Source organism: Nansenia antarctica (assembly GCF_963989245.1).
Source record: "Nansenia antarctica genome assembly, chromosome: 15".
NCBI classification, from domain to species: Eukaryota; Metazoa; Chordata; class Actinopteri; order Argentiniformes; family Microstomatidae; genus Nansenia; species Nansenia antarctica.
The window spans coordinates 11,353,904-11,365,593 of record NC_137685.1 but is presented as its reverse complement, the minus strand read 5'-3'; the positions used below and the strand labels follow the sequence as shown (position 1 = coordinate 11,365,593).

The window sequence follows — 11,690 nt, the reverse complement described above, 5'->3', positions numbered from 1 at the left end:
TACTCTCCCCACATACTGAGGGAGTGACAGCACCTGCCCTTTTGACCTGCCTCTCACACAGTGCCCGCCTGGATGGTGTTGTGCCCTTTTTGGGGGGAAACAGCACCTGCCCTTCCATAACTCTGTGCACTGCCCTCGTACTGCACAGCTCTGGGGGGGGCAGGGGAGAGGGATGCACTGTGTCAGGTCTGATGCCAGGTCTGATGCTTAGTGAAATAGATGATGGGTACAACGCAACACCAGGTCAAAACAAGAACTGAAAATGTTGGGCTTATGGACATTCCAAATCTCAGATCACGAGATAAGATAAGATATGTAAAAAGTTGCTTGGTTCATATGAATATTTCTATTGCGCCATTTAAAACATGTTCAAGACAGACACAAACATCAGAGAACATTATATGACAGTACGGTAATATTCTTCAACATTTGTCGGGTATATATCATAAATCCACAGTGCCCTGCTTAAGTAGTGGGATAGTGAAGCATTTTTTCTTCTTTTGGCTCTTCAGTACCATTTCCAAAAGTTGGGATTTTAAATCAAACAATTATGAAGTTAGTTAGTTATAAACTATGAAGTTAGTAATTGTTTGATGGTCTTTGTGTACATATTGGATAGCTACAATATGGGAATACCGGTATACAGTATATTTATATATTTTTGCCTTCAGAACTGCCTCAGAGAGTTTGGTCCATATTGCCATTATAGCATCACGCAGTTGCTGCAGATTTGTCGGCTGCCCATCCATGATGCGAATCTCCCGTTCCACCACATTCCAAAGGTGCTCTATTGGATTGAGATCTGGTGACTGTGGAGCCCATTTGAGTACAGGAGTACAGTGAACTCATTTTCATGTTCAAGAAACGGGAAATGATATGAGCTTTGTGACATCCTGCAGGAAATAGCCATTAAAAGATGGATACACTGTGGTCATAAGATGGACCTGGATTCACATGGTCAGCAACAATACTCAGGTAGGCTGTGGCGTTTAAACGATGCTGTAGGGGCCCAAAGAGTGCCAAGAAAATATCCCCCACACCATTACACCACCACCAGCCTGAACCATTGAGACAAGGCAGGATGGATCCATGCTTTCATGTTGTTTACGCCAAATTCTGACCCTACCATCTGAATGTCACAGCAGGAGGGACTCGTCAGACTAGGCAACTTTTTCCCAATCTTCTATTGTCCAATTTCGGTGGGCCCGTGCAAATTGTAGTCTCAGTTTCCTGTTGTTAGCTGACAGGAGTGGCACCCAGTGTGGTCTCCTGCTGCTGTAGCCCATCTGCTTCAAGATTTGACATGTTGTGTGTTCAGACATGCTCTTCTGCTTACCTTGGTTGTAACAAGTGGTTTTATTTACCACTTTTATTTTTTATTACCACTCGTTATGACCAAGGTATGCAGAAGCATCTCTGAACACACAACAAACTGGCCAAACTGGTTCTAGCTGATAGAATGGCATCTCGCCTGGATCTCGTTTAGGATACATACAACGAGGACTCCCTGAAAGGCACAGCAAAATCCAAGCGTGGAAAGGGTGTAAGTAAGGAGATGAGTGGTTGGGAAGGCTGCCAATACCAGGAAACTGGCAGAACTTTCTGCGGGTTGACAGCAACAAGACAGAACTATTCAGTTTCTTGTCCAAGGTCCTCCTTCAGGTGTTCTGTGAGGAAGACAAGGAAGTTGTCCTCACTGACAGGCAGGGTGTGCTCAGCACACAGCTACTTCAGGTAAAGAACTGTCCCCCCCCTTACCCTCCCCACCGCACTAACACTGACACTATGAATAACTGGCTACCTGAATCACTACCACGACTTCACATTAAATTCTGAACGGATTACAATGTAATCAAGGCTGATTACAATGAGCAAGGCTGCTTGGCATTCTGTGTGCTTCCCCGCTGCAACCTGCTCTTTTGCACAACCCTGAAATACTTGAAACCACTTGAAACTTACAGTCACTTTTGCACAACCCTTTTTATTGATTTTTGATGCCACAAGCATCACAATTGCCACAAGCATCAAAATCCTGCCACGAGCTTGTCTTCAGTGCACAGGCCTCTGCTTCTGTGAGGGAGAATGTGAGAGCTGACCCTAACATCTCTCATTAATTATAACAATTAACATGATCAAGATGTGTTCATAGAATGGTTCCAATAAGGCAATTGCAGTCTTTTCAAATAATTTAAGTAGTTAATAGTTAACAGCTTCAGTACATTCCCTGAACATTGTTAGACGTCATAGTATGACATCTAACAATGTTATAGATGCGTGTTATAGATGTTATAGATTGTTATAGAATGTTATGGATTAAACAGTTTAATCCACTATAAATCACTACAAATCTCATCATTTTGTTGCATTTCTTTAATTTATTATTGTCCTACATTGTAAGATTTTTTTTTTTTTTACTTAAACTGGTCTCTAAATTATATTTGTGGCACTGAAAACATGGAAACAGCAGCCTGGGGGTGACCAAAGTGTTCTATGCCAGTAACCAAATGGCTGCTATGGTCATCAGAATGCCAATATGCAATGGCCCAATATCCAGATTCATTCAACATATATTAAGCTATAAATGTACCAAATTTGGCGCTTGTATCACAAAATGAACGCTAGTTTAGCTATGCCGCCCCACTATCCACACTTTTATGGCTTTTGCACTATGCACTATTGCACTGGCATCTGGCTGTTGCATCTGGTTAGATGCATTTCGTTGTCTTTATACTTGTTTAACTATGCATAAAACATTTTGCAAAGGCTAACTTTTTTGTATAGCATGTATTCATACAAATTAATGTAGAGCCATAGTGCTTTACATAAAACATGAGATGTAATAACAATTAAAAAGGGAAGAGGAAAAAATGGGTAATCACATAAATTCAATGCAATAACTGCCTGAAGTCTGCGATCCCATTGCTCTCTGGTAAACTAATGATAATGATATCATTATGATGATATATGATGATTATGGTAAACTAATGATAATGATATCATAATGATATTAACTGCCCAATTAAATCAAATCTATTATTTGGCATTCAGTGACATGCTTTTTAATCCAAAGCGATTTACAATTACGAATTACAGGGACATTCCCCCTGGAGTAACTGAGGGCTAAGTGCCTTACTCAAGGGCACAGACAGGCTTACAAATCCTCCATATGGGCGCGTGCACGCAGACATAAAGAGCCCAGAAGAGTCGATCTGTCGAAATGAAGATACTCCACTCTGCAGGGGTCCTACATTTGCGCAGCATTCCGAATTATAGATTTTTATGAAGACGGAAAAATAAGATGTAAAATAGTGCAATACTGCCGCAATTAACAAGGCGAGGGAAATGGTTTGGCAAGAAATTGCTGACCGGTTAAATGCGTAGGTCATACTAGCCCCAGTTATTGTTATATGTTCATATTTTAATAAATGAATATTTACTACTGTGGTGATATCAGCAGCAGGCTACAAACCGTCATATCGCCACGATGGCCTAGTGGTATCGACCGCTGCCATAGGATTTATTCATCATTTTATATCGGTGGTTCAAATCCTTCTTCAGACGCACTTTTTACTGCATTTCGTTGTCTGAATCTAATCTAAAATCTCATCTAAAAAAGTATGTAGGCTATAAAATTATGGTGCAGGCTAATTTACAAGAACTGACACGATTACAATGGTGTTTGAAGCCTTTGCATGAAATCTTCGGTTAAATGTAAAAAAATAAAAATAAATCACTTATTCAAGTCTCGAACACGCAACCTTTGGAACTCTAGCTGGCTGCCTCAACCACTGCGCCAACCAGACCGCTGTGATGATAGCAATGCAAGTTGAAACAATTTCCTTTAAAAAATTTTACACTCTTTTCTTTATTGATCTATCGATCTATCTATCACACTTTCAAAATATCAAGTTATCTATCACACAATCAAACTATCTATCGATCGATCACACTTTCAAAATATCAAATTATCTATCTATCACACAGTCAAACTATCTAATCTATCTATCTCGTGTGAAGTGGGAACTAATATTTCCTAAAAGACACATGAGGAACTGTCGTTCGGTGTTTAGTTTCCGCCTGTGAGCCTTTTTTGACGCACGTATTACTATAGCCAGTGTTTTAGTTATATCGGACTCAGAAGGAGCTCAACCAAGCAGCGAATTATTTGAGCCACATTGATGGAACCGAACGCAAGCTAACATTATCGCCGATTAGAACTTTATCGAGGCTTAGAAGATAATCGACCTTAGTGGAATGGGCCCCTGGACCTTCATCAAACACATTTTCAAGACACCACCACTGTCAATATGCTCCGAAAGGTGTAATGGTTTAATACATCTGAAATAGTAAGGAAATACAATCATAAACAAGGAAAATCTCCTGAGAGAATGTTTCATCCCAAGAACAAAGACATGTATTTGATTTAACATTAAAAACACAAAAACAACAACAACAACAACAACAAAAAGTCAAGTGCATCATATCAACTTATCAAACTCAACTTATCAACTTATCAACTTAACAACTTATCAACTTATCAACTTATCAAACTCAAGTGCTTCAACTGATAGGAGTTATCACAGAACTGTGTTCTCCTTCAAATAGTACTGCCGTCCACTCTCTTACTCAAACAGCCCCTCTAGGCAATTGGTGGTGGATCGACGGGTGGATGGCTGAGGAGAAAAAGAGGGAAAGAACATGAAAGGTGAGAGACCACAGGAGTAGATAGTGGGGTGTAGACGTTTTGGGGTCAGAGCACCAAATACGCCCTCTTTCCTTTTTTTGTTTAACTAGTATGAATAGATGTTGTTATTTGTCTTGTTGAAGTCCATGGTTGGATCTGAGTGGGCTGGTGCGTTACCAGTGTGATGGAGGTCTCCCTGTCAGAGTCATCGCTCTCAAAGTAATCGATCTCAGGCTCTTCCTCTACCTCATCCTCATCTTCCTCAATCAGGGACAGCCTGGGAGACATAACATAAGGGTCGTTCAAACCTCAAGCACTTGTACTGTACCAGGAGAAGCCGTGCTCTACTGGCTTCTTTGTCACACACACACACACACACACACACACACACACACACACACACACACACACACAATGTGTTTGTGTTTCTCTCAACATAGTCTATTACTGTTTTTGTTCTGGCTTCTTTCTTTCTTTCTCTTTCTCTCACACACACAATTTTCTCTCAACAGAGTCTATTAGCACACACACACACACACACACACACACTTACAGTGTAAGATGCGAGTCCAGGTCACTCTCAACGGGGCTGGGTTGGACAGTGGAGGCCTGGCGCCCCCTGCTGAGCTCCATTCTGCCAATGCGCTGCAGTGACCTGGAGAACACACAGCGTCACAACGTCATTGGTCAACCACCCTCTAGCCCCTTTCATCATCTACACCTGGGGAGAGCCCCAGAGCAATGATGGCTTCTTTTTTTTTTTTTTTTTTTTCTGAGTGGGGCAGTCCCACTCATATTTTTCTTTTTAATGACAGATATAGTATAGATTATGACAGAAAGGATGGGTGAGAGAGAGAGAGAAGGGATGACATGCAGGGTATGTCCGCGGCTGGAATCGAACCGGGAGCCCTGCGGTACATGGTCAGCGCTTAATCCACTACGCCACCTAAGCGCCCCTACTGATGACTTCTCATAGGGATTTTTACATCTATTATATTATTATAGTCCCACTCATATTTTATTTTATTGGACAGATACAGTGAAGACAGACGGGAAAGTAAGGAGGAGAAGAAGGGAGAGAGGGCATGTCAGCAGGGCATGGGGCCGGATTCAAACCCATGCCGACATGGGGCATTATGTGCGCACTATAGACCGTGGAGACCGCTAGACCACTGGATCACCTCAGGCCACTCACAAGGATATTTTTCCCCCCCTGAAGTGTAACACATTTGTCCTCACATGGACTTAAGCAGATGATTGGTGTAAACAGGTGGGCTTTTTAAATCCATGCAGGGTGCTCCAAGCGCACACTTCAGAAATTACCCCTGTGAGAAGTCGTCATCATCATCATCATCATCATCATCAGGCTCGGGCTCGAGGTCGGAGGACAGGCCTGCGGCTTTGCTGGGTGTTCGCGCGACAGGCTTGAGCGCCCTTCTCTCCACGGTGGAGGTCAGGGTGGGGGTCGGCAGGGAGTGGATGCTGCCGCTGTCCTGCCACACCCCTCGTCCGCTTGCACTGGACGCTGCTGAGCCTGGAGAGAGAGAGAGAGGTCAAAAGGTTAAACCTCCTAAATCCTTAGCAGCCACCTCCCCAGCCTTAATTAATCAGGCCCCTCTCTCATTTAAACAAACCCTGGCCTACACACTTTTCTCAAATAGTATGTACTTCTGTGATATTACGGAGACTGTATATATGTTTATGGAATGTCATTTTCTTTTTTGTCAAGTTTTTGGAACAAACCAAAACATTTAAAAGTGTGTGTGTATGAGTGTAAGTGAGTGTGTGTGTGTGTGTGTGTGTGTGTGTGTGTGTGAGTGTGAGTACAAGTGAGTGTGTGTGTGTGTGTGTGTGTGTGTGTGTGTGTGTGTGTGTGTGTGTGTGTAAATGTCTGTGTGAGTATGAGTGTGTGTGTGTGTGAGTACGAGTACGAGTGAGTGTGTGTGTGTGTGTGTGTGTGTGTGTGTGTGTGTGTGTGTGTGTGTGTGTGTGTGTAAATGTCTGTGTGAGTATGAGTGTGTGTGTGTGTGTGTGTGTGTGTGTGTGTGTGTGTTACCCACCCCGGGGTGTGGTCCTCCTGTGCGTGGATGCAGGGGTGCTACGGGGGGACGGTGCTGGGCTATCCTTTTCCTCCTCTCCTCTGGACTTAGCAGGGCCCAGAGAACGCTGGTACATACTCAGGGACGGCCAGGAGGGGGCAGCAGAGGGAAGCTCAGCTCTCAGGAAACGTGACCTGGAGAGGATAGAGAGAGGGAGGGACGAATGGATGGATGGATGGATGGAGGAAAAAGAGTAAGAACAACCTACAAGTATTTATATATCATATTAATGTCACGTGTACTTACTACATCTTGTGTGAGTTCCGGTGTGGAAGTTATTGCAAGTGAGGGCAAAGGGGGGATGATTGATTGGGTGGTTATTTGAATATTTGTGTGAGTGTCTGTGTGCACAAACACACTATCATATATGTCATATGTCAAGTCATATGTATAGATGCTTGTGTGGATGAAGACGTGTGTTCATGTTTGCCGGTGTGTGTGTGTGTGTGTGTGGTGTGGCGTGTGTGTGTTTGTGTGTGGTGTTTGTGTGTGTGTGTGTGTGTGTGTGTGTGTGTTAAGACTCACACTTGAATGCGGTCCTGACGGAGGAGTTTGAAGCTGAACTCGCTGAGGATCTCCAGGAAGGGCAGGTTCGGAGGCTCCTCCCCCTTCACCGCGTCGCGCAGCGCAAACCGGATACCGCTCCTGAGAACACATCAACAACCCAAACATGGTTCTACACAGACGTGGCACAAACTGCACCATGTTGCATAGGTTAGAAAGAGAGAGAGAGAGAAAGAGAGAGAGACAGAGAAAGAGGCAAAGAGAGAGAGAGAGAGGCAGAGAGAAAGAGAGAGAGAGAGACAGAGAAAGAGAGAGACAGAGAAAGAGGCAGAGAGAGAAAGATGCAGAGAGAAAGATACAGAGAAAGAGAGAGATAGAAAGACAGACACAGAGAAAGAAATAGACAGAGAGAGAGAGACAGAGAAAGAGGCAAAGAGAGAGAGAGAGGCAGAGAGAGAGAGCGAGAGAAAGAGGCAGAGAGAGAAAGATGCAGAGAGAGAGAGAGACAGAGAGAAAGCGACAGACAGGGACGGAGAGAGAGATAGACACAAAGAGAGAGAGAGAGAGGCAGAGAGAAAGAGAGAGAGAGACAGAGAAAGAGGCAAAGAGAGAGAGAGAGGCAGAGAGAGAGAGCGAGAGAAAGAGGCAGAGAGAGAAAGATGCAGAGAGAGAGAGAGACAGAGAGAAAGCGACAGACAGGGACGGAGAGAGAGATAGACACAAAGAGAGAGAGAGAGAGGCAGAGAGGCAGAGAGAGAGAGACAGAGAAAGAGGCAGAGAGAGAAAGATGCAGAGAGAAAGATACAGAGAAAGAGAGAGATTGTCAAGACAGACACAGAGAGAGAAATAGACAGAGAGAGAGAGACAGAGAAAGAGGCAAAGAGAGAGAGAGAGGCAGAGAGAGTGAGCGAGAGAAAGAGGCAGAGAGAGAAAGATGCAGAGAGAGAGAGAGAGAAAGAGACAGACAGAGAGAGAGAGACAGAGAGAAAGCGACAGACAGTAACAGAGAGAGAGATAGAGACACAAAGAGAGAGAGAGACAGATAGAGACAGACGAAGGTGTGAGTGTGTGTGTGTTACTGACATATGCAGGGTAATCAGTGGCTTGCGGGCACGAAGCAGGTCAACGCCGAAGCTCATAGCCAGTCTCTTGGCCAGCTCTCTGATCTCTCCCAACTCCTCACTACCACGCTCCTCTGGAGCCAGCGCAGCAAGCAGCTGAGGAAACACACACACACACACACAGACACACACACACACACACACACACACCACACACCACACACCACACACCACACACCACACACACCCTATTAGTAGTCCACCCCTCATCACTTACACACAGTAATACAGAGGTATTGTTTATTTAAACACGCGCGCACACACACGCACACGCGCACACACACACACGCGCACACACACGCACACGCACACGCACACACACACACCTGCTGCAGACTCAGACAGACAGTGCTGGCGCTCTCCGTGGGGCAGATGAGCCTGGTTTTGCTCAAGGTTTCCTTGATGATGTCACCGTAGTCTTTGTAGAACTGGAGAGAGACGTGACAGAATGAGTCGTCATCCTCCTCTCATTCTTCTGACCACTGTGTTTAATCAATCCTTTTCTCAACTTTCCATCCGTTTCTCACCCACTCTCTCTCTCTCTCTCCTCTGACTCATTCCGCCCCCTCACTGATACTAAGAACAACTTCTCACCCCTCCTCCACCTTCTCACACACTTCTTCCTTCCAGTGCTACCTTTTTTGGTGATCTCTTCCTCCTCTCTCTCCTCCAGTTCTCCATCTTCCTTCCCTCTAATCATCCTCTCTTCCATCCTCTTACTCTCTTCCCATTTCTCCTTCCTCTCTCCCCTACTTCATCCCCCTCTCTGCCTCCCTCCCATCATCTTCTCTTCTATCGTTCCCTCTGACCCATTTCTCTCTCCCCTCGGGCCTCATCCCCTCCTCCCTCAGGCCCTACCCTCTCCACCCTTCTGCCCTCATCCTCTCCTCCCTCCCTCCCTCCCTCCCTCCCTCTCTTCTCCACCTTGCTGTAGTATTTGAAAATGTCTGTGGCAGCTTTGAGGTCCAGGACTCCATAGAAGACCAGTTTACAGAAGCCAGACAACTGGTTTCTCCTCCGCTGGAGGCGACATATGTTCAACTCCTGGTTTCTCCTCCGCTGTTTCTCCTCCGCTTCTTCCTCTTCTGAAAAATCTGAGGGAGAGAGGAGCCAAAAGAAGACATTATCCAGAGAGAGAGAGAGAGAGAGAGAGAGAGGGGGGCGGGCACAAAAAGAGGAATGAGATGTGAGATGTATATATATATATATAATGCGCTTTGAGTTGCATCCGTGTACGAAAGGCGCTATATAAATAAAGTTTCACTTCACTTCACTACATGTGGGAATACGGTACATGTGGGAAAACTAGGGTTAGGGTTAGGTGCTAGGGTTAGGTGCTCGGGTGCTAGGGTTAGGGTTAGACATGCCAGCATGTACCAAGTCGACGTTTTATGCTGCCATGTCCCCGGGAAATGCCGACATAAACCGTATTCCCACATATACCGTAACATATACACCGGTATATCATATATTTTTTACGTTTTTTTTTGTTTTTTTTACGAGTCCCACTCATATTTTTATTTTTACTGCAATAGAGACAGTAGAGATTGACAGGAAGGATGGGTGAGAGAGAGAGAGAGAGAATGTTGGTAACGTAAGGTAATGTTCCCTACCAAGCAGCTCGTCATCCTCAGGCTCAGTGAAGACATAGTCCAGGAGGAAGGCGGCCATCTCAGAGCGGAGGGAGTCGGAGGGGGGGTAGGTCAGCGTGCGCAGGGCGGGCTGAGACCTCATCGCCCCCACACCCAGCAGCAGCAACAGGTCACACAGCAGCACAAACGCCTGGGGAGATGATAGGAATTTAGAATTTAGCAGACGCTTCTAATCCAAAGCGACTTACAATTACAATTACAGGGACATTCCCCCTGGAGTCACTATGGGCTGAGAATGGTGCCTTACTCAAGAGCCCACTAGTGTTTCAGGCAGGATTTGAACTCACAACCTTCCGATCACCAGTCCAACTCACTATCCACTAGACCACCACTACCCCCGCGCATGCGCACACACAGTCGAGTTCCACACATCATCCCCCCACACACCCACACTGGGTGACGACTGCTACCATACCAGACAGCTCTACCAACTAGTTTGGAGCAGCCTTACAAAAACAGCCCGTCGTTGTCATCCTTGTCAGATTGTTCCCCCCCCCCCCTGCTCTCACCTGGTCTCTGACCTCATCTGGTCTCTGACCTCACCTGGTCTCTGATCTCACCTGGTCTCTGATCTCAGCCTGGCCCACTGACAGACAGCTCTGACACACCACACAGAACGAGTGGAATTCCTTCTTTAGACGCTTGAGCTCCACCTAGGAGTGTGTGGGTGTGAGGAAGAGAGGGGGAAAGAGAGGGGGGGAAGAGAGGGGGGAGAGAGGGAAGAGAGGGGGGAAGAGGGGAGAGAGGGGGGAAGAGAGGGGGGAGAGAGGGGGAAGAGAGGGGGAAGAGAGGGGGGAGAGAGGGGGAAGAGAGGGGGGAAGAGAGGGGGGAAGAGAGGGGGGAAGAGAGGGGGGAAGAGAGGGGGGAAGAGAGGGGGGAAGAGAGGGGGGAGAGAGGGGGAAGAGAGGGGGGAAGAGAGGGGGGAGAGAGGGGGGGAGAGAGGGGGGAGAGAGCGACAGAATGAGACACGAGAGTGGCAGGTTTCTGAATGACTAAACATAGTATTAAGGAGGGGGGGGATTTGTGTCTGTTTATGTTGGAAAATGCTTTTTATCTTTAGGTCTCCCTGGAGTAACTTAGGGCTAAGTGCCTTACTCAAGGGCACACTAGTGGTGGCGGCGGCGGTGTTCCCAGGTGGGGTTTGGACGCATGATCTTCAGATCACCATCAGTCCAACTAGCTATCCACTAAGCCACCGCCACTATAGGTACAGGGTGGCTACATCTGTGTTAATAGGTTAGATGGACAGAGTTTGGTAATACTATAGGTAAATACGGCAGACAGGCAATGCCAGAGTAGTCAGGCACACACAGATATGGACACACGTCACTCACTCACACACACACACACACACACACACACACACACACACACACACACACACACACACACACACACACAGATATGGACACACGCTCACACACACACACACACACACACACACACACACACACACACACAGATATGGACACACGTCACTCACACATACACACACAGATATGGACACACACTCACACACACACACACACACACACACACAGATATGGACACACACACTCTCTCTCACACACACACACACACACACACACAGATGGACATACACGTCGAGTTATGGACATCATCACACACA

The 11,690-nt window shown here is 46.0% G+C and overlaps 1 protein-coding gene across 1 annotated transcript in view; it reads right to left on the bottom strand.

The window, feature by feature from the left end:
- Positions 1-4,622: 4,622 nt before the first annotated feature.
- The window catches only part of LOC308171105 (cohesin subunit SA-3-like), a gene marked incomplete at both ends in the record, with an annotated part of 18,624 nt that continues 11,556 nt past the window's right edge, over positions 4,623-11,690 (bottom strand). Inside the window, 11 exons of the mRNA XM_080545976.1 lie at positions 4,623-4,673; positions 4,862-4,961; positions 5,238-5,339; positions 6,008-6,218; positions 6,745-6,917; positions 7,309-7,428; positions 8,371-8,504; positions 8,735-8,836; positions 9,333-9,502; positions 10,022-10,190; positions 10,621-10,713. Of these exons, the coding sequence (XP_080402102.1) occupies positions 4,623-4,673; positions 4,862-4,961; positions 5,238-5,339; positions 6,008-6,218; positions 6,745-6,917; positions 7,309-7,428; positions 8,371-8,504; positions 8,735-8,836; positions 9,333-9,502; positions 10,022-10,190; positions 10,621-10,713 (1,425 nt within the window). The remainder of the gene's footprint in view (positions 4,674-4,861; positions 4,962-5,237; positions 5,340-6,007; positions 6,219-6,744; positions 6,918-7,308; positions 7,429-8,370; positions 8,505-8,734; positions 8,837-9,332; positions 9,503-10,021; positions 10,191-10,620; positions 10,714-11,690) is intronic.